Source organism: Wyeomyia smithii, chromosome 3, assembly GCF_029784165.1.
Source record: "Wyeomyia smithii strain HCP4-BCI-WySm-NY-G18 chromosome 3, ASM2978416v1, whole genome shotgun sequence".
Lineage (NCBI taxonomy): Eukaryota > Metazoa > Arthropoda > Insecta > Diptera > Culicidae > Wyeomyia > Wyeomyia smithii.
Window position 1 is genome coordinate 142,587,587 of NC_073696.1, and position 23,510 is coordinate 142,611,096.

The window sequence follows — 23,510 nt, forward strand, 5'->3', positions numbered from 1 at the left end:
ATATGCATATCTAACGAGACCGAGTACTAATTAGATTTAACAAAATGCCAAAACAATCGCAATCAAAATTAATTTGCCATGCTGACCGACAAGATTTCTACTTAATCAAATTAAAAATTGTCTATGTGTTTCAGTATTTCCCAAAAGCTAGAAAAATTATAAAACAAGGGCATAAAACTGCTCAAAATTTTCGTAACAGCGTCTCTGTTCACCTGAGGAAATAATATCAACAATGAAGACTGACGCGCAACTGTTTCGACGCAGTTAGCGCCGCATCGGCCCAATCGGTAGATTAAAAAAATTCAAAACCGGCTTCCACGAAGCCGCGGTCACAAGCAGGGATGCCACAAACACAGACCAATCTGTGCAAAACAAAATTCCCACACAAGTATATGTACATACAGAACTGCAAACGCGCCCTTCAAAATACAGGCCGATGTTAGGCCGACGCCACACTGCAAATGCGTCGTTTCTCACGAGAGGAGAAAAAACAACAATGAAAACTGACGCGCGTTAAAACACATCCCGAACAGTTTCGACACAGTCATCCGAACAGCATCGGCCCCAGTACGCACTGTACCTACTGTAAACGATTGAGTGAGAAAATTCCAAAACCGGCAACTAAGAAACCGCGATAACAATCAGAGATGCCACATATGTAAATTTAAATTTATCTGTGAATTATAAATTTCTCATCCATACAGTTTACAGTTTACAGATTTGTAAAGCAATATAGATTCCTACGATTTTCTTAAAAGTTAAAAGTTAAAAGTTAAAAGTTAAAAGTTAAAAGTTAAAAGTTAAAAGTTAAAAGTTAAAAGTTAAAAGTTAAAAGTTAAAAGTTAAAAGTTAAAAGTTAAAAGTTAAAAGTTAAAAGTTAAAAGTTAAAAGTTAAAAGTCAAAAGTTAAAAGTTGAAAGTTAAAAGTTAAAAGTTAAAAGTTAAAAGTTAAAAGTTAAAAGTTAAAAGTTAAAAGTTAAAAGTTAAAAGTTAAAAGTTAAAAGTTAAAAGTTAAAAGTTAAATGTTGAAAGTTAAAAGTTAAAAGTTAAAAGTTAGAAGTTAAAAGTTAAAAGTTAAAAGTTAAAAGTTAAAAGTTAAAAGTTAAAAGTTAAAAGTTAAAAGTTAAAAGTTAAAAGTTAAAAGTTAAAAGTTAAAAGTTAAAAGTTAAAAGTTAAAAGTTAAAAGTTAAAAGTTAAAATGTTAAAGTTAAAAGTTAAAAGTTAAAAGTTAAAAGTTAAAAGTTAAAAGTTAAAAGTTAAAAGTTAAAAGTTAAAAGTTAAAAGTTAAAAGTTAAAAGTTAAAAGTTAAAAGTTAAAAGTTAAAAGTTAAAAGTTTAGAGTTAAAAGTTGAAAGTTAAAAGTTAAAAGTTAAAAATTAAAAGTTAAAAGGTAAAAGTTAAAAGCTAAAAGTTAAAAGTTAAAAGTTAAAAGTTAAAAGTTAAAAGTTAAAAGTTAAAAGTTAAAAGTTAAAAGTTAAAAGTTAAAAGTTAAAAGTTAAAAGTTAAAAGTTAAAAGTTAAAAGTTAAAAGTTAAAAGTTAAAAGTTAAAAGTTAAAAGTTAAAAGTTAAAAGTTAAAAGTTAAAAGTTAAAAGTTAAAAGTTAAAAGTTAAAAGTTAAAAGTTAAAAGTTAAAAGTTAAAAGTTAAAAGTTAAAAGTTAAAAGTTAAAAGTTAAAAGTTAAAAGTTAAAAGTTAAAAGTTAAAAGTTAAAAGTTAAAAGTTAAAAGTTAAAAGTTAAAAGTTAAAAGTTAAAAGTTAAAAGTTAATAGTTAAAAGTTAAAAGTTAAAAGTTAAAAGTTGAAAGTTAAAAGTTAAAAGTTAAAAGTTAAAAGTTGAAAGTTAAAAGTTAAAAGTTAAAAGTTAGAAGTTAAAAGTTAAAAGTTAAAAGTTAAAAGTTAAAAGTTAAAAGTTTAAAGTTAAAAGTTAAAAGTTAAAAGTTAAAAGTTAAAAGTTGAAAGTTAAAAGTTAAAAGTTAAAAGTTAAAAGTTAAAAGTTAAAAGTTAAAAGTTAAAAGTTAAAAGTTAAAAGTTAAAAGTTAAAAGTTAAAAGTTAAAAGTTAAAAGTTAAAAGTTAAAAGTTAAAAGTTAAAAGTTAAAAGTTAAAAGTTAAAAGTTAAAAGTTAAAAGTTAAAAGTTAAAAGTTAAAAGTTAAAAGTTAAAAGTTAAAAGTTAAAAGTTAAAAGTGAAAGTTAAAAGTAAAAAGTTAAAAGTTAAAAGTTAAAAGTTAAAAGTTAAAAGTTAAAAGTTAAAAGTTAAAAGTTAAAAGTTAAAAGTTAAAAGTTAAAAGTTAAAAGTTAAAAGTTAAAAGTTAAAAGTTAAAAGTTAAAAGTTAAAAGTTAAAAGTTAAAAGTTAAAAGTAAAAAGTTAAAAGTTAAAAGTTAAAAGTTAAAAGCTAAAAGGTAAAAGTTAAAAGTTACAAGTTAAAAGTTAAAAGTTAAAAATTAAAAGTTAAAAGTTAAAAGTTAAAAGTTAAAAGTTAAAAGTTAAAAGTTAAAAGTTAAAAGTTAAAAGTTAAAAGTTAAAAGTTAAAAGTTAAAAGTTAAAAGTTAAAAGTTAAAAGTTAAAAGTTAAAAGTTAAAAGTTAAAAGTTAAAAGTTAAAAGTTAAAAGTTAAAAGTTAAAAGTTGAAAGTTAAAAGTTAAAAGTTAAAAGTTAGAAGTTAAAAGTTAAAAGTTAAAAGTTAAAAGTTAAAAGTTAAAAGTTAAAAGTTAAAAGTTAAAAGTTAAAAGTTAAAAGTTAAAAGTTAAAAGTTAAAAGTTAAAAGTTAAAAGGTAAAAGTTAAAAAATAAAAGTTAAAAGTTAAAAGTTAAAAGTTAAAAGTTAAAAGTTAAAAGTTAAAAGTTAAAAGTTAAAAGTTAAAAGTTAAAAGTTAAAAGTTAAAAGTTAAAAGTTAAAAGTTAAAAGTTAAAAGTTAAAAGTTAAAAGTTAAAAGTTAAAAGTTAAAAGTTAAAAGTTAAAAGTTAAAAGTTAAAAGTTAAAAGTTAAAAGTTAAAAGTTAAAAGTTAAAAGTTAAAAGTTAAAAGTTAAAAGTTAAAAGTTAAAAGTTAAAAGTTAAAAGTTAAAAGTTAAAAGTTAAAAGTTAAAAGTTAAAAGTTAAAAGTTAAAAGTTAAAAGTTAAAAGTTAAAAGTTAAAAGTTAAAAGTTAAAAGTTAAAAGTTAAAAGTTTTAAAGTTAAAAGTCAAAAGTTAAAAGTTGAAAGTTAAAAGTTAAAAGTTAAAAGTTAAAAGTTAAAAGTTAAAAGTTAAAAGTTAAAAGTTAAAAGTTAAAAGTTAAAAGTTAAAAGTTAAAAGTTAAAAGTTAAATGTTGAAAGTTAAAAGTTAAAAGTTAAAAGTTAGAAGTTAAAAGTTAAAAGTTAAAAGTTAAAAGTTAAAAGTTAAAAGTTAAAAGTTAAAAGTTAAAAGTTAAAAGTTAAAAGTTAAAAGTTAAAAGTTTAAAGTTAAAAGTTAAAAGTTAAAAGTTAAAAGTTAAAAGTTAAAAGTTAAAAGTTAAAAGTTAAAATGTTAAAGTTAAAAGTTAAAAGTTAAAAGTTAAAAGTTAAAAGTTAAAAGTTAAAAGTTAAAAGTTAAAAGTTAAAAGTTAAAAGTTAATAGTTAAAAGTTAAAAGTTAAAAGTTAAAAGTTTAGAGTTAAAAGTTGAAAGTTAAAAGTTAAAAGTTAAAAATTAAAAGTTAAAAGGTAAAAGTTAAAAGCTAAAAGTTAAAAGTTAAAAGTTAAAAGTTAAAAGTTAAAAGTTAAAAGTTAAAAGTTAAAAGTTAAAAGTTAAAAGTTAAAAGTTAAAAGTTAAAAGTTAAAAGTTAAAAGTTAAAAGTTAAAAGTTAAAAGTTAAAAGTTAAAAGTTAAAAGTTAAAAGTTAAAAGTTAAAAGTTAAAAGTTAAAAGTTAAAAGTTAAAAGTTAAAAGTTAAAAGTTAAAAGTTAAAAGTTAAAAGTTAAAAGTTAAAAGTTAAAAGTTAAAAGTTAAAAGTTAAAAGTTAAAAGTTAAAAGTTAAAAGTTAAAAGTTAAAAGTTAAAAAGTTAAAAGTTAAAAGTTAAAAGTTAAAAGTTAAAAGTTAAAAGTTAAAAGTTAAAAGTTAAAAGTTAAAAGTTAAAAGTTAAAAGTTAAAAGTTAAAAGTTAAAAGTTAAAAGTTAAAAATTAAAAGTTAATAGTTAAAAGTTAAAAGTTAAAAGTTAAAAGTTAAAAGTTAAAAGTTAAAAGTTAAAAGTTGAAAGTTAAAAGTTAAAAGTTAAAAGTTAGAAGTTAAAAGTTAAAAGTTAAAAGTTAAAAGTTAAAAGTTGAAAGTTAAAAGTTAAAAGTTAAAAGTTAAAAGTTAAAAGTTAAAAGTTAAAAGTTAAAAGTTAAAAGTTGAAAGTTAAAAGTTAAAAGTTAAAAGTTAAAAGTTAAAAGTTAAAAGTTAAAAGTTAAAAGTTAAAAGTTAAAAGTTAAAAGTTAAAAGTTAAAAGTTAAAAGTTAAAAGTTAAAAGTTAAAAGTTAAAAGTTAAAAGTTAAAAGTTAAAAGTTAAAAGTTAAAAGTTAAAAGTTAAAAGTTAAAAGTTAAAAGTTAAAAGTTAAAAGTTAAAAGTTAAAAGTTAAAAGTTAAAAGTTAAAAGTTAAAAGTTAAAAGTTAAAAGTTAAAAGTTAAAAGTTAAAAGTTAAAAGTTAAAAGTTAAAAGTTAAAAGTTAAAAGTTAAAAGTTAAAAGTTAAAAGTTAAAAGTTAAAAGTTAAAAGTTAAAAGTTAAAAGTTAAAAGTTAAAAGTTAAAAGTTAAAAGTTAAAAGTTAAAAGTTAAAAGTTAAAAGTTAAAAGTTAAAAGTTAAAAGTTAAAAGTTAAAAGTTAAAAGTTAAAAGTTAAAAGGTAAAAGTTAAAAGTTACAAGTTAAAAGTTAAAAGTTAAAAGTTAAAAGTTAAAAGTTAAAAGTTAAAAGTTAAAAGTTAAAAGTTAAAAGTTAAAAGTTAAAAGCTAAAAGTTAAAAGTTAAAAGTTAAAAGTTAAATGTTAAAAGTTAAAAGTTAAAAGTTAAAAGTTAAAAGTTAAAAGTTAAAAGTTGAAAGTTGAAAGTTAAAAGTTAAAAGTTAAAAGTTAAAAGTTAAAAGTTAAAAGTTAAAAGTTAAAAGTTAAAAGTTAAAGTTAAAAGTTAAAAGTTAAAAGTTAAAAGTTAAAAGTTAAAAGTTAAAAGTTAAAAGTTAAAAGTTAAAAGTTAAAAGTTAAAAGTTAAAAGTTAAAAGTTAAAAGTTAAAAGTTAAAAGTTAAAAGTTAAAAGTTGAAAGTTAAAAGTTAAAAGTTAAAAGTTAAAAGTTAAAAGTTAAAAGTTAAAAGTTAAAAGTTAAAAGTTAAAAGTTAAAAGTTAAAAGTTAAAAGTTAAAAGTTAAAAGTTAAAAGTTAAAAGTTAAAAGTTAAAAGTTAAAAGTTAAAAGTTAAAAGTTAAAAGTTAAAAGTTAAAAGTTAAAAGTTAAAAGTTAAAAGTTAAAAGTTAAAAGTTAAAAGTTAAAAGTTAAAAGTTAAAAGTTAAAAGTTAAAAGTTTAAAGTTAGAAGTTAAAAGTTAAAAGTTAAAAGTTAAAAGTTAAAAGTTAAAAGTTAAAAGTTAAAAGTTAAAAGTTAAAAGTTAAAAGTTAAAAGTTAAAAGTTAAAAGTTAAAAGTTAAAAGTTAAAAGTTAAAAGTTAAAAGTTAAAAGTTAAAAGTTAAAAGTTAAAAGTTAAAAGTTAAAAGTTAAAAGTTAAAAGTTAAAAGTTAAAAGTTAAAAGTTAAAAGTTAAAAGTTAAAAGTTAAAAGTTAAAAGTTAAAAGTTAAAAGTTAAAAGTTAAAAGTTAAAAGTTAAAAGTTAAAAGTTAAAAGTTAAAAGTTAAAAGTTAAAAGTTAAAAGTTAAAAGTTAAAAGTTAAAAGTTAAAAGTTAAAAGTTAAAAGTTAAAAGTTAAAAGTTAAAAGTTAAAAGTTAAAAGTTAAAAGTTAAAAGTTAAAAGTTAAAAGTTAAAAGTTAAAAGTTAAAAGTTAAAAGTTAAAAGTTAAAAGTTAAAAGTTAAAAGTTAAAAGTTAAAAGTTAAAAGTTAAAAGTTAAAAGTTAAAAGTTGAAAGTTAAAAGTTAAAAGTTAAAAGTTAAAAGTTAAAAGTTAAAAGTTAAAAGTTAAAAGTTGAAAGTTAAAAGTTGAAAGTTGAAAGTTAAAAGTTAAAAGTTAAAAGTTAAAAGTTAAAAGGTAAAAGGTAAAAGTTAAAAGTTAAAAGTTAAAAGTTAAAAGTTAAAAGTTAAAAGTTAAAAGTTAAAAGTTAAAAGTTAAAAGTTAAAAGTTAAAAGTTAAAAGTTAAAAGTTAAAAGTTAAAAGTTAAAAGTTAAAAGTTAAAAGTTAAAAGTTAAAAGGTAAAAGGTAAAAGTTAAAAGTTAAAAGTTAAAAGTTAAAAGTTAAAAGTTAAAAGTTAAAAGTTAAAAGTTAAAAGTTAAAAGTTAAAAGTTAAAAGTTAAAAGTTAAAAGTTAAAAGTTAAAAGTTAAAAGTTAAAAGTTAAAAGTTAAAAGTTAAAAGTTAAAAGTTAAAAGTTAAAAGTTAAAAGTTAAAAGTTAAAAGTTAAAAGTTAAAAGTTAAAAGTTAAAAGTTAAAAGTTAAAAGTTAAAAGTTAAAAGTTAAAAGTTAAAAGTTAAAAGTTAAAAGTTAAAAGTTAAAAGTTAAAAGTTAAAAGTTAAAAGTTAAAAGTTTGTAAAATATAAAATATAGAAAATAACGAGTAAAAAATAAGAAGTAAGAAAAGTAACAGTTAAAAAAATAAAAACTAAAATCCAAAAACTGAAGCCTTGAAACTAAAACTTTGAAACTGAAAAGTGAAAACTTAAAACTGAAAACTAAACACTAAAATTCATTGAAAACAGACTGCGGTCTGAACGTTTGATATTGTACTATTTTCGAGACGCTTTCCATGTTTTCGGCATTACAATTCAGCCCTCTATTGCAGAATATTGCCGTAAGACGTAATTCTACGTCAAAAATACATTAAAGTATGTGTACTTTCCAAAAAATAGCAGCTAAATGAGCAAAACATCATGCATGTGTATATTGGCTTAGAGCACTGGCAAGCGCGGGAAGGTACAGCAAACCGGTTTGTGTCTCTGGTTGCACCCGCTTCGTGCGACGATAAGTACAAAACGCTTTCGGTTGAACATCTCTGCAAGTGGAAACCAACTTGCAGTTTAGGCTCTGTGCAGGCGAGCGAACTCTCGAAGCTAATTCAAGACAAGCCTAGGCACGAAACCTCCGACCAGAGTCATGCACACAGCCCAGACAGACACACTTGAGAAAAGTCGATCGAGCTCTAACTCACCTCAATTAGGATGATTCAGTTATTTTCCCCCGCTCTCTTAGTTGGTCTCGACACGGCGCGGCCATCCAGAGAAGGAAAATGCACCTCATCGATGTCGCCGCCGGCAGCGCCGTCAAAGCACAGCGTCGTTGTCTAACAATTCTCGGTTTTGTTTTAGTTCCACTCGATGCAGTTCACATCGGGATCGCGCCGAAAAAAGCACGTGTTGATGACGAGCAAAAAGCCAAAGTGAAAAGCCATTACTATTAACCGTTTATTGATTAAACCTTATTTAGTTCTTCCTTCTTTTTTTTTTTTTTGCTGGCCATAGAGCCGTGCCATGCCTTGCCGCTGGAGAAAAGCCACCGCAACCGCCTGTCGCTGTCTTCTGTGCCTGTGCACGGATCGTGTCGATTTGTCGTCATGGTCACGGGCTAACCTGTTCCTGTTGTTGCACCTTCTTCGTCTTCCCACTCATTTACGCCATTCTGTGGCAGCGGTGGCCACCGCCGGTTGGTTGCTTCGCATTGGCTGCCACAGAAAAAAATAATGCTTATTTAAACGAGGGAGGCAGTGGAAAGCTCCGGCCGGGGTTGCCATGTTAGTGAACACAGACAGACAGCACAGCGCAGCACAGGATAGGATAGGCCAGGACAGGGCACAGGCAAGCGTACATTCGTCAGAGGCACTCTTTGACAGGTTCGACATCCAAATTACATACAATGGCGTTGTCATCATATCCAATTTCCTCTTGCCGCCCGGTTGCTATGGGTTCACCCTGTGCTGTACGCTGTGTCGCTGGCCTACTCGGATAATGAAGGATTATCGGGCTATTTGTGTGTGGCCTACCAGAAAATATTTACTTTTTGTAACTGAATTGCACTGATAAAGAGCGATTTTGATGCCAAGTTCTGATAATCTGATCCAAAATTAGATTTCCAACAAAACTTTCACGGTGAAGGAAAATTAGCACGAAAAAGCTCGTGAAATATTATTCCATTATAAACTAACTAGAAGCTGAATCTGCTTTTACAGATTTCAAAATCTTTCTCCACTATCAGTGCAGACACGCAATACTTATATTTTGTAATGTAGGAAATTAGCGGGCTGAGAATAAAAAACCATTTTTATTTTATTTTTTTATAGTACAGACTGCAAAATATCGGTCCGTCCCGGACGAATAAATTCAGCGCATCCTCCTATCAACCCACCAGGAATCCGTCCACTGGGCTGACATTTGACACACGTGATGTTCGGAGGCCGGCTGGAAGCTGACTTCTCCATTCCCAGCAACAACACATTCACTGTGTTCTCTTCCGTTAGCAGCAGTAGCAGCAGCAGCTTCTGGTTCCGCCCGTTTCTGCCTCCCGTTGCCTGGGATCCCCGAGCCAAGTGACCGAGCGCCCCAACTTTTATCTGCCCACTCCCGATCGCGTGTTCGCAATCGCGTATATCATTTCATTTGTGCCTCTGGCGTATTTCTAAACGCGTCCTCGCGTCCCTGTCCCGGGCCCTGTTCCTGTCGCCTACGGAACAGGCATAGTTGCTTCGGAGCGCGCTAAAGTGCGAGTGAATCAAAACGAGATAGGCACCGCAATGGCCATTATTGTGTGTGCGCGCATGGACTTGGACAGTGACAAGCAGCCAGCAACAAAAAGAGCAAATCTTTGATAAATGCTTATATTAAAAATGTTGGTTGATTGGCTCGTTAAAAACTACATTCCTTAGACCCATATCCATATAATATTTGTATTGTGTGTATTTTTGCTGTGCCTTCCGCGATCTTGCGCGCCTCGGCCAGATCGGGTTTCGGCATACGGCCAATAGCCAGCCGCCCGTATACGTAGCGGAGTAGCGCTGCTGAGTGGCATTACTTTTTCTATATTTGTAGCCATACTTATTCCCGCACTGACTGGAGCTCCGCCATGCACACACAGTACAGTAAATAGTCCTTGTCAGTTGGGCGATTCGCAGGAAATTCTTTGTTGTCACGGGGCTCTCAGCTACCGCTGCGGCGCAACCACCAGATGCCCGGGGGCGGCTAAACTGGCAATCATTTCCATTCAACCTCAGACAACGAAGGCACCGGAATGGGTCGCCATTCTCGTCCTGACAGCCGCTTCTCAGCCAGCTGAACATTTGTCGCTTGATGAAGAACAGTTACAGTTAAATATCGCTGGGGAAAATAGTCATTGCTGCTCTTCACCAATGGCGTAACTTGACTAGCGTTTCCTATCTACTTAAACACTTAGCTGTGTATTCTAAACGTTAGTTATTGAGAATGTACGGTTAAACACCGAGAAAATACCAAAAGCATGTGTTCGAAAGTTTTATGGAAAAATTCAGCAATTTTTACCATCATCGATGCACAACAATTCAGTAGCTTCCGCTTTTTGTATAGATCGATAACTGCGCCGACTGCGTCCTTACGGTCGGTAAGAAAGGCAATGAAGGAAGTAACCTTGAGTTTACGAGATCACCTCTGTTGTTTTTTCACGATATACGCAAAAAAAAAACGAATGCGATGTTTTGTGAAATTTTCAAGTTTCAATATTTAGATAATTAGAAAAACCAAACATCAAGACTCAATTATAAAATTTTGTTTTCATTGAATTTCGATTACTTTTAAATTTACACTATTGATTGATTCTTCAAAATTGAAATGACTTCAACTTATTCACGCAAAAGTTCAAGTCTTGTACAATCATTGTACTTCCCGATTCGCACAAATTTTGCACTAAAATCGCACAATAAATGTGTGAAAAGAATAACGCAACAGTTGTACTGCGAATACATACAGATTTAAATCAGAATATGTATCATATATCGATACTTTATTTCTCACATCGACTGTATTAGTGACTGCTACTCATGGAGCAGTGCAAGCAGTGAACAACTTGTGAACTCACTAGATTTATATAGCCATAATACTCAATCGATTTATCTCGATGGATTTAGTCATATTGGGCAGTACTTGCGGATACAGAAGCAGAAGCGAAAATCGTTTCAAAAACACACCGCTCAGGATATCTAGAAAATCCATAAAGTATTAAATGAGCATAGAGAGAGTGTTCGACATTCGTTGAAGACCCGAGTTACATAACGTTGAAGGTCAGTACGAACATGATCTGTGATAGATCATGATTTGAAAATAGAGGAAGAGTCAGCCTTCGGGTTGATGATGAACACATATGACTCCGAATGGTTGATAACTTTCGAATTGCTATGCTGAATTTTGATGCTTTATAGAAAAAGTTAGTTGTTATTTTTCGCGTTTGAGATTTTTGTAATTTTTCACCTTACGAAAATTTAGTTGAATTGTTTCAACTAAATTTTCGTAATTTAAGCATGGAGTGATGTAACCGTTGCCGGCCACAGCATAATGCAGTACGGTTGAGTTGGAAGCGATAAAATATTCATACTATAAAATTTAGGATATAACACTTAAGTCCTTTAAATATTCACCTTGATTATTGCTCAGTTGGGTTGTGTCTAAGGTAAGATCGCCAAAATGTAGGCCACGCGTCGCACGTCCATGCGTCGATCCCTTAGATAGCCGAAATAAATTATATAAGGAAGGAAAGAGAAGGCAAAACTACTTGCGTAGGTCAAGACTAACCGAAAGAATTATTTAGCGAATTCCGAGTGATCCCGAAGGATTTTCGATTATGTACTGACGTACTTCCGGCAAGTAGTCAGGTCTCCTAGTTTATCTGAGGGCTGAAACTGTACGATCACTTCGTTCCAAACCGCCAAACATAGTGGAAGTGAATAGTTTCGCGTTAGGTCACTGCTTCAAGGTAAAAGCAGAGAGTGCTAGGGAAGTAGTTCATGGGCTAAAGTTTTTGTATTTCTAGGAGTTAGATAGAACGTGCGAATAGTTAAGTGTGTGAAACCCGATTCGTGTGCATGCTAGGAGACCGAAAGGTAAGCACGTACAAAGGCTAACGACCCGTAGCAAAGGCTAACGACCTCTCGGTGGCATATGCCGTCAGACTTTCTCACCCTAGGAATCGGAGAAACCGCACGAGAGCACGTTCTCATCACGCTTGCCGCGCCGTTTGCGTGCCACCCGTCATCACCGCTACCTCGCCGAGTCAGCACAGCCAGAATTCTCCGGATTGGCCCGAGAAACGATTCTGCTGGCCCGAATCAACCCTTTTCGGCCGGCACCTGCAGTTTAGTTGGCGGCAAATGCCGCAATCCCACTTGCGATAAGAGATCGCCCCCGCCATACATCTGTAACTAGGGAATACATCCAGCATCCTGGTTCAACAGCAGCCACAGCAACTGATCTCATGAGAGATTTGGTGAGTCCGTTCCATTCTCTTTTTTGAAGTGCCGACCCTAGAAGCCACCACGTGGCGTATGTAAAGCCGATTGACGGCCATTTTGTAATTCCCGCTTGTGACGGGTAGAAGATAAACCGATAGAAATTTTCGAGCTCGAGTGACCCGATTGGTCACATGTAACCGCGATTACGGACGCCCCGTAACGCAATTGCGATCGCTCCCGGGAGATCAAGTTGATCCACCCTTGGCTCTCGGGAATAGAAAAGTCATGTAGTGAGATGGTCGTTATGCCTGCACCCACAGAGCGAGAGAGAGAGAGAGAGAGAGGAAGAGTAAAGTAAGAGTAGATAGTTAGAATCGCACACGATACCGACCGAGTAGAGACAATGAAAACCTGAATGTGTAAATATAGGATTAGTTAAACCGATTGAAAGTGTTCCTAATAAACCTAGCCCTTAAGATTATACAGGATTTTGAGCTTATGAAATGTTTCCGTAGTCACCTTAGTTCGTTCGTTCCGTTTTAGTTCGCAGCATGCGAAAGTCTCAGGCATGCATATGTTCGGTTCCCCTCAAGTTGGCGCTGTCTGGTGGCGGGTTTTGTAAGTTTCCCGTGATGATAAAAGCTTAGGTGATTCCTATTTCGAGAAGTAGTACGGTGAGCTTTGGGTTCGTTAAGTTTCTTTCCGAGTTTGCACCTGTTTTGGCGACTTTGCACTAGCTAGCGAGCTGAACCTATCTGAATTCTTTCTCCGATGGGATTCCATTTGGACTTGCATAGAAAAGCAGTCTCATCCGGGCAACATTTATCTTGGCGGTAGTCTCCGTAAGGAGTGGCGCTTAAACTACTCGCTTAAGCATGATCGGTTCGCGACGGCTACAACATCTTTTTTTGTTTTGTTCGAACGATCAGCAAAAGCTTTAAGAGTTCTTCCTCTTGAAGGTTCCGAAATTGGCTGAGTGACATCAGTGGTTTTTGCTTTTGTAATATATGGAAGCTTGACTGACACAGACAACCAATCAGAGTTCTGTTTAACAAATGCTGTGTATGTTCTATGGCATTTCATCCATTTCGTTACCGTTTAAAGGATACTATAAATGATGAGTGGTGAAAAAATCACAGAGGTATTTTGATATATATTATTGTAATATCCAATTAAACTTTGAATATCGTTTTTCTCCACAACAAAAAACGCTTATCGATAACACGTCTGTATTCGTACATATGACAATGAATCTCAAAGCAATATCCACAAAAGTTTTTTACTTACTTGCTCTTCCAGTTCCTATTTCAGTTTTTTCAATGAAAACTTCCGCGAACTGTGAAAACACTAGTAATACTGGATATTTTTTTCTAAAAACTCATAGCGCACGTGTTGCGCTAAAACTATTTGACAGTCATTGCATGCTACAGGTGTATTAGTGATCCTACGAGGCTACTTATACACATGCAGTATATTTCAAACATGAATGAAAAGCACTGCCTACTTGATTTAGTGAAATGTAAAAGTTGATTTTTATATCTTTGTCCATGGGATGCTGCACTGTGCGCCGTTTTCAGGCGGTATTCTTTGCTATAGTAAAAACTATAACTATAACGGTTTTCTTACTTACTAAATTAAACTACTATGTAACCCATCAAAAGAAACTTACTTGTAGTGTATCCAAAACAATCTTCTTCTTCTGTGTCCAGTGATATTTCTTCTTTCGATCTTTTTAAGTTACCAGCAGATGCGCGATCGATCTAACAAAAATAATTTTCATGCATGGTATACATCTTTTAAATTGACTTGACATGTCTCACCTCAACCCCCGCTTTGGTGCATGTCTTACCTTCCAATGTACGTTCATCATCATCGTCTGAAGAGTTGTCTGAATCTGAAAAATTACGAAAAAAAAACTATCTCATGATCAAAAATATACCTATGCCTATACCTATCGTGGGATCATGAACAGAATCTGTACTTGCTTTTTGTTTCCCAAAATTAATGTCATCACATTCCGTTTGTGAAAAAAATTTGGTGGCTTGTTGGTTTGCCTGTAGAAAAGATATTTATAAGTACTAGATATGAGGAATGAGTTCAGAATATCAGCTGTTATTGTCAAAAAATTCGGACACATGATATAATTGAATAATTTCAACCTAGAACTAGGTTGGTTTAAACTAGAACCTAATTCAATGTAACAGTGGTTTGTGATCACACCTTATACACTAGTAAAAATAAATATGAATACAACATACTACTTCCTTCAAGGGGTTGATGCGTTTTACAAGAGATAGCATTTTTCAATTATCAATAGTCACACATACTAAGGTAAATATTCTCTGTAAAGCTGCTAACATTGCGAACCTTCTTCACCGTATGAAATTCTTTCATTGTGTTCAAACCATTTTTTTTTGTACGTTATCGACATTGTGCCCGAAAAATTGTTTTTCCGGGAAACATTACTTCATCATTTCTACATGAAGAAAAAGACACGGAAAGTCATTCTGGGTATCCATAACGAGCCTGTATACAAATACCTAGTAGACCTGTGCGCCGACCATATCATCGGCGGCGGCGGCGTAGAAAACATTTTACCTCGGCGGCGACCGGCGCGCCGGCGTGACGCCGTTGGCTTATATCGACGGAGGCGGCGGCGTGTATCGGCGTAACACTAATTAGCACTTATAATTGCGCATAATGTGTGCTTTGAACTCTCATTTTCGGTTTTTTGTTAATTCACCGTAATAAAAAAATTATTGCGTCAGGGTTGACATGATGCCAAAACTAGAAATAAAAATGGTAAGAAATCAAGTAAATAAACAATTGAGCAACCAGAAAATAATAAAGTAAAACAAGTGTAAATCCTGATAAAATTGCAAGGAACACTATTGCTAAAGACGTTCAGTTTTGAAAAAAAAAAGATAGATAGTTTGTCGATGAGTTCATTTTGATTAACCGTAGACCGACTTTGGGAAAATTCGATTGATCTTACGTTAGAGGGTCGTTTTCAACTTTTATATATTTTGTTAGGTTGACCATGGAACAACTGAAAAAATGGGATACTGTTTTTATTCAAATAGAGTTCTTCGTTAAACTCCACAGATTCTTCATTACCATCTGGAAAATTTTTGTTTGCTCGAAATAGCGTTGAAAAAAGCAACAAAATCACATAAACTATGTGATGTCATCACTATGAAAATCACCCTTAAATATGATGAGTCGAAAGCGATCCATTCTGACCGAAAAATCCGCAAATATCACCATGGTAATGGAAAATAGCTGAAAGTGTTTTTTTCGATGCCTTTACGTTCAAGCAACAAAGTAAGAAGAATTCAGCAAAAACATAGTCGATTTTCAGTGAATTCTCGCATATTGATCTAAAAAAACCTTAATATTCTAAAGAAAACTAAAATCTTTACCAAAAAATAGATGAAAAACCACTAATCATTTTTTCTTAATTTTTTTAACATTCCCGAATTGCTCATACGTTTACATAACAATTAGAAATAAAAATAAACATATAAACTTATGTTATAATAACTGAAACAATATTCTCGAAGCAAACTGGCCCCGTGCAAATTATTGATAATGACTTCGAAATTTTTTATATATTTCGATAAAAAAGACTAAAGTCTAAATATATAATGTCAAATATTGTTTCAAATTTCCAAAAAATTAAAATAATTCACACTTAGGGAACAACCTGTTAAGCATACAAACGAAAGGCATACGGACGCAAGGCATAGAACGCTAGTCATGATGGATGGCAGGCATACGGGCACGAGGCATATGGACGCGAGGCCGAATGGACGCGAGGCCGAATGGACGCGAGGCCGAATGGACGCGAGGCCGAATGGACGCGAGGCCGAATGGACGCGAGGCCGAATGGACGCGAGGCCGAATGGACGCGAGGCCGAATGGACGCGAAGCCGAAGGGACGCGAGGCCGAATGGACGCAAGGCCAAATGGACGCAAGGCCGAATAGACACAAGGCCGATGGGAAGTGAGGCGGAATACGGTATTATCGTCATCATCACAGCCCTCTTTAAATAACATGTATTTCGCTTCAGGGTTTTTATTTAGAAAGCAATACACTCGCGGCCTTCGGCCGACTCGCTGTTCGAGCGAATTATGTCCTTACTCGCTACCGCTCGTTCGGACTTAACTAAGGGGAAGAAACTGTGTTTGAGTAGACCTAGCAAATCTGTGTGGAAACCACGGCATCTTAGTGCCGCCACGTTTCCTTGCCCTCGACTATGCGTCTGCGCTGCATGATTTGAAAAAATATTATGCCCAACCTAAACTCTTTAGGAATATATTTACGCTTAAACTACATACGTAGAGTAAAAAATATCTGAGTTAAATATAGAATTCATTGCATGACGCTTTTTGTCAATCATCAAGGGTGCAACAAATATTTCAATAGACTCTGCTGCGGAATGTATGTTGCAAATCCGGAACACATAGTCATAATAATTGGATCTCATGCGATCATACAATATCGTATTCAGCCTCGCGTACATTCGGCCTTGCGTCCATTCGGCCTTGCGTCCATTCGGCCTTGCGTCCATTCGGCCTTGCGTCCATTCGGCCTTGCGTCCATTCGGCCTCGCGTCCATTCGGCCTCACGTCCATTCGGCCTCGCGTCCGTTATGCCATATGGCAGTATGCCTCGTATCCATTATGCATCACATCCATTAAGCCTCGCGTCTGTATGCCTAGCATACTATGCCTAACATCCATATGCCTAGCGTCCATATGTCTCGTGTCCCGTACCCTTCTTAAATACGTAAATACAGGGGAGGTACTTAGCGAAGTGTTACACTGCGTGAGGCTACCATGTAAAATTGCGTTACGTCGGAGTGAAGGGGTATTAAGAATTGCAAAATTCCGCGTTACTTAATATACGAGTGCTCCGTTATCGGCTGTGATTTGCGATATTTCTATAATCAGGAAAAAATCCAGCATACACAATCACTATCGGCGCGGTAAAAATTTCCTCGGCGGCGCGCCGAGTCCAAATCATCGGCGGCGGCGGCGTGCGTAAAAGTGTCGGCGGCGGCGGCGCGGTGTGGTGGCGCACAGGACTAATACCCAGCCGTAAATATACTCACCTCCAGTGACGAGGAATGGAAGTCGGCTGGGTATTTGTATACGAGGTCGATACGAATACCCACAATGACTTTCGGTGTCTGTTTTCTCCATGTGGAAATGATGAAGCAAAAAATTTCCATTATAAAAGATACACAATAATCGGTTAAATATATGTATAAAAGCGTGATGCGAAGACCCCTATTGTATTTTAGTTGATGTTTGTGGTGACATACACTAAAAGACGCGGTAAAAAATGGACTTTTTCCGGATGGTGGTATAAAAATAACCAAGAAAGATAATTGAGTTTGGTAAATTTCCCATCTCCCAGATGGTTTCGAGGTACGATGCTGGCCTAACAAACCAGTCCTCGTGAGTTCGAGTCTCGACTCGGGAGAAACTGTTAGTGTCAGTAGGATCGTAGCGCTAGCCCCGCAATTGTTCTGTACACTAAGCAATTGGCTGCGAAGTCTGTGTATAACAAACAGAAGATCAAGTTCCGAACCGGAATGTCACTAAGACTTTGCTTTTTAAATTTCCCATGGAAGGTAATTATGTTGGCTTACTCGCCAAAAAAGCAACCCGGTCCCCGTGGCTCTGTGGTTAGCGATGTCGGTCGGCTAGCTCTCCCACACGGTAGTGATATCGGGTTCGATTCCCGATCGAGTCGAGGATCTTTTCGAGCTGGAAATTTTCTCGACTCAGCACTGGGGCACGGTGTATCGTTGTACTTATCCTACACATACAAAATGTGCCAAAAAACAATATCGATAACGAATTCTCTCAACTAATCTAGTTGATCGAGACCGCTATTAGCCCCAAGGCTAAGCGTGCGATATTGTTTGTATTTACTCGCCAAAAAAATTTATGCTCCTGCGTGCGACCTTGCGGCAGTTAACCGGAGCATTCACCATGGTGGACGAAAACATGCTTGTAGGTATGTTTTCAATTCTCTATTCGTTTTATTTATTAATTCCTTCTCAGTTTTCGCAACAAAATTGTTTGAGTAGATCTTACGCTTCAGGCTTGCCAAGAAATCCTCGACGGAATGCAACTTGGTGACGTTGGGTGGGTTCGCCAACTTGGGTACCACATCGATATTCAGCCGCTGCATCTCCTCCAACGATTACTTTGAGTTGACAGATCCGTCCAAAACACCGCGTCTTCGGCCTTATTGTATTTCTTGATGAACGACGCAACTTCCAGTAGGCACTGCGTACTATAAATTTCTCCGTTCACGGCCAGTCCGGAGCGTAAGAGAAACAACTTTGACATCCCTTTCTCGCTGATTGTCAGCCACAGCAGCACCTTCTTGGGGAACTTGATGTGTAAAATAAACTTTTCCTAGGTGTTCTCTTCCTTCGTGAAGAAAGTTAAATACAAAGTGCCTTGTTAGTAGTTGCCATCCAGGGTGAGACAGGTCTCGTCGTCTATCACCACTGCCACGTAGTGATTTGCTGGTAAAATCGGCTTGACCACCCTATCCAACTCCGCGACTAGTGGACTATAGTCCCTCAAGGCAGTCATCCCGGTCCTTTCCTTTTCTTGCTATATATGAACGATGCTCACAGCATCACCAAATGCTTCAAGTTATCGTACGCTGACGACCTTAAGCTATACTTCGTCATAAAAGACCACGCTGACGCTTCCTTCCTCTATCAGCAACTGGAGCTGTTTGGAACTTGGTGCTGCATCAACCGGATGTCCCTGAACGTGTCTAAATGCTCAACAATCTCGTTTGGTCGTAAGCGTGATCTATACCATCACAACAACTCGCCCATTGGTAGTTGAAGCGTGAAACTACACTAAAAGATCTAGGATTAATACTTGATTCGAAGCTAAACTTTAAAGAACACGTCATCGTTTCGAAGGCTTCTTCCAAGTTAGGGTTCATCTTGAGATTTTCAAAGAAATTCCCCGCATTTATTGCCTAAAGGCTCTATTCTGTGATCTGGTATGTCCAATACTGGAATACGCTGCAATAATTTGGTGTCCTTTTTATCAAAATGACACACAGAGGATTGAAGCCGTTCAGCGGCAGTTTGTTCGCTTTGCCCTGCGTAGGCTTCCATGGCGAGACCCCCTTAACTTACCTGGGTATGCCGATCGGTGTAAACTTATCAATTTAGAGTTGCTAGAAGCGAGGCGATATGTGGCTAAAGCTTGCTTTGTAGGCGATCTGCTGCAAGGAACCATTGACTGCTATGCTCTACTGGGTCTTCTTGGAATGTATTTAACACGACGTCGCAATACTGGCTCTCATACATTCCTTCACATCCAGCCTTCGAGAACAAATTACGGGTTAAATGAACCGATGCGTAGTATGTCTCGTGTGTTCAATCGTTGCTATTGACGTTGACTAACGTCTATATCGAAGCTAGGGGCCTGAATTTGAAAATCTAGTAATTCAACCAGGGAAAACCAGGGAAAAGTGGTCAGGTTTTGAGCGCTTATATATCAGTCATTTCTTTTCAGAATTTCGAGGTTTTGGCATCAACCGATCAGAAATTCTTTCACGGTCATATGTATGTAACAAAAATAACCTATTGTTTGAGATACACTATTGAAAAATTGTAGCTGGTCGGCCGAATCGCTCCCCGATGATAAGCGGGTGGCTTTGAATCGCGCCACTCTCTTACGAGAGACCACCCGCCGAGATCGTATTGCCCAGTCTGAGACCTTCCAAGGGGGGGAGGTTCCGTTTTATCCCGTTTCGGGAAGGGAAGCTGCCCGCTGACCTTAAAATGGTTCGCTATCCGCGAGACACGTCGGATGACTTTACCTACTCAGCAACCTCGCGCTTTTCGACAACGGGTGTGAATCCCGCAGAGACAGTACAAGGAGGGTTAGTTTTCATCACGGGCCCAATCCCGTCTTGCCGACATCGACTGATCGAGAAAAGATTCGGGAACTTTCCTGGCTGATTTCGGAGTCAGCCACCCCAGAAAATTATCACAAGGAAAAAGAAAAACTATGCGAGATTCCCGAAGCGAGTGGGAAACCTAACCCAGCCGCTAACACAGTGGCTTCATAAAAAAGCCGTTTTCTGCTATCAAACTATGGCGAATTTATTTAAGCGCATTTGTAGGGTTCATCACCTTTTACGCGCTCACGCGTATTTTATTATAATCTTATTACACATTTTTGGTCTTTTTTCCTTTCCCTATCCTATTCTTTCCATTCACTAACTTCTACGTGCGGTGTGCTATATCCCAATCACATTGGGGGTAAGTAGGCGGCGGGGTAATAATTTGGTTGCTGTGCTTAGGGTCGCGGCCCTAGCTTAGTCGCATGCGCATGGACAAGAAAATTAAAAGGTGTACTCACTCAATACCATGGTTTTACATGAGAGGTTGCGTCCTGGTAGTGGTCGATTCACGATGGCGAATTCGCCATTCCTGCAGTAGGCTCGATTGTGGGGCTCTGCGCCACGTGGATACTAGTCGCACGCCACCAGTGCTAGGCTGGAGCGAAAACGGGGGTCGGTACTATAGCTGCTTCTCTGCTTAGCAGCGCAATGCGTGCGCTTTGCATTATCGGGGTGTGAGATCAAACAGGCCTGCTGCCGATTCTGGATCACTCGGCCTGTTCCGTACAGGCATAAACGTTGAAAATCCTCTTCCGGCCCAATGGTCCGCCGGGAAGCTGACAAGGCTGATGGTGGTGACCGGGTTGGTCGTCGCTGAACACGAGTTGACGATGTGATGTATAGCTGCGAATCTAACACCAAAGAAATGTGGCCCGCACGTGCCTTTTATATTCACCGCCTTTAGGCAAAAAATATGGTTTTTACCTTTTAACGCTTTGCACACTCGAATCGGCTTCGCACATCCACTTCTGATTTAACTACTTCTACTCTGCTAAGGGAAAGGAGAACTGTATTTGCAACTTTCGAGGAAATCTCTCTCGCTTTAACTACCTGTTCAAAAAAATTACGGCGCGGTGCACAAAAACTGACAACTATTCCTTATTCTTTCACTGGTCAGATCAAAGTGAACGATCAGGGCATTGCAATCCTCAGAATAACCGTCCAAGGTAACTTCGTTACCGGAAACCGTCTCGCGAAGATCTTTATGTCCGTGTTAAAAACCGAAGGTTGCAATTTCGACAAAGTCTTCTTCTTCTAACGAACATCTTCCACCCAGCATCCAGTCCCATCCCGAAGGATAGAGAGGAGAAGGAGTCTCTCCCGGTGCCGCAATAGGTCAATAAACTTATTCGGCCGGGTCAATCTACTCTACGACCGAACCAGCGGTGCATGCATAGCAACGTAAGCGAACGTAGGAGGACTCGTGGCTGAGTAAATATTATGCCAATTACTACTTTTTGGCGCCTGTTGCGGTAATGTAAACAGCAGATTATTGAAAAAAAAAGTATTTGAACGTGGCAAAGTCGGAAATTAATTCTAGCATGCATTATGTGTAATGCAAAATAAATGAAATAAAAAACAAATCGATTCTGATTCAATCTTACAATATTGTTATTTAATATTACGATAGTGCTACTAAATCTAAAAACCTAAATTGATCCACCTAGCGGTCAGACTGAGCCTTTCTCATTCAAACTTATTATTTGAAAAAATTGATTTACATGAATGCTTAAATCCAAAAAGGTATATTCACTCTTTGGGTTCTAAAATATTGATGTTGTAATGTTGTATAAAATATGAAATTTGACGTAATGTTAGTGCTTCAGAAATAGCGAAATATAAGAAATGACTCTTAATTTCGAACAATTTAATCACGAGCGATACCTGGAACTTTCAAATAGTACGATACCACATTTAAATCATGTTGAGGCCATATATATTGTTCAAAGCAGCTATAGTGTTGAATAGTCTTTGAATTTCTTTTCTTTACAAAACTGTTGAACAGTATATCAAATTTTCATGAAGTTTGTTATTAGTAAGTTTGAGAGATGACTCGTTTGTATGACACTAGTTATGTTCAAATAAGTCGTGTAATACTTGAGATAATAGACTTTCGTTGGTTTACAAATTAAAACATAACGGTTGATTAAGTTTGATTACAAAACCACCACGTGTTCAATCATAATTCATCAGTTAACCCTTAACTATAGAGAGCTTCGTAGCCGCAAGGTTACAGAGTCCGCTTTGATAAGCGAGTGGTCGTGGGTTCGAATCTTAGTAGAATCAGGCCATTTGGTTTTCAAAGGACTTTAACATGGGTTCATTCTCAGGCTCTCTACTACATACCCTTTCTTCAAGCTGAATTCTATAGTACCCTTGCTGACCTTCATCCTAACAAAAAGTCCCTCTTATAATAAAACTGTTATGAGTAACGTATAATAGTTCTCTTCAGGGAATTGTTATTATGACGCGGTCTTGGCTGGAGGAACGACGTTTCGATACGACTCCTTCCTCTTGACAAAAATATAAGTCCTACTTATAATAAACCTGACCAGAGGTGAAGCATTGAGTGCCTCTTCAGGGAATTGTGATTGTGACGCGGTGTTGGTAGGAGGAATGAGGGTCGATAAGACTCCTTCCTCTTGACAAAATAAGTCCTTCTTATAATGAAACTGATTTCAGAAATATTTACCCTCTAAAGGAAATTGTAATTGGCGATATTGGCACGAGGAACGAGGTTTCGATAAGACTCCTTCCTCTTGACATAATAAGTACCTTTTAGAATAAACCTGGCCAGAGAGGAACGTTAGGTGTAGCCTCAGTTCAGGCAATTGTAATTTGGCGATATTGGTAGGATAGAAAAGAGGCTCGGTATAGTAGAGCAGTAAGCTTGAAATGTAAGGGTAAACTCTCACACACAAGCACGGATATAAATAAAAAAAAAGCGTATCATTCACTTCAATAGTGATACTGCCAATAATATGAAGTGCGGAGTACAGAAAATACCTGGGCAATATCACAATAGTTCAAAATGTCTCTAGTCGCAGTGATGAGTCCACACAGAGAAAAAAAAAACCCTTAACTATCCCGTTCGTTCGATATCAATATTGTTCAAATCTGTTGTGTAGTTTCTAAGATAATGAAGTTTCGTGATTTTCACATTTCGATACATTACAGACGAAGTTACATTCCGATTACAGCAAAATTCAAATGTTATGAGGCAGCTAGACCTTTCATTTGATACTAATTCTGTGGAAATCGGGTCAACCATCTCTGTGAAAAGTGAGTGAGCCCAAGTAGTCATCAGAGTATGTTTCTTTCCATAGCTGGATTTCACATTTTTAAACATAACAGGCAAAGTAATAATCCGTTTGCAAAAAAAAATCGTTAGGGTCTTATGGGGCAACAAGACTTTCCATATGACACTGATTTTATGAAAATAGGTCTAGCCATCTCTGAGAAACATGAGTGAGATTAAACAGTCTCCAGAACACGTTTCTTTCTGTAACTTCTGAACCATATGTTCAATCTTCTTAAAATTCAAAAGTTGAAGGTTTTTAGGTAGCCCGATCATTTAAAACCAATTTTGTTCCAATCGGTTGTGTAGTGTTTGAGATATGGATGTTTCGTGATTTTTACATTTTGATACATAACCTCTAAACTAGAAATCAGATAACAATAAAATTCAACAGTGTCTTATAGGGCAACTAGACCTTTCATTTGCAATTGATTTTATTGAAATCGATTCAGCCATCTCTGAGAAAATCGAGTGAGATTGGGAGAGCGTTACACACACACACACACATGCAGAAAATGCTTATCTCGTCGAACTGAGTCGAGTGATATACGACATTCGGCCCTTTTGAGCACTTTTATACCTTTAGTTTTTGCAGTGATTGCTATAACTTTCTAGGAGAAAGGCAAAAAGTGAAATGATAGAAATGACTTTTAATTTCAACTTCAATCCCGAGTAAGACCGCAAACATTGAAATAGTACAATATTAAATTTAAATGATGTT

General features: G+C 35.0%; 1 protein-coding gene across 1 annotated transcript in view; it reads right to left on the bottom strand.

The window, feature by feature from the left end:
* Positions 1-23,510, bottom strand: part of LOC129728622 (inactivation-no-after-potential D protein) — a 1,023,112-nt gene that overhangs the window by 550,211 nt on the left and 449,391 nt on the right. Inside the window, exons 8-10 of the mRNA XM_055687071.1 lie at positions 13,480-13,582; positions 13,349-13,422; positions 13,198-13,288 (exon numbers count right to left, since the gene is read on the bottom strand). Of these exons, the coding sequence (XP_055543046.1) occupies positions 13,198-13,288; positions 13,349-13,422; positions 13,480-13,582 (268 nt within the window). The remainder of the gene's footprint in view (positions 1-13,197; positions 13,289-13,348; positions 13,423-13,479; positions 13,583-23,510) is intronic.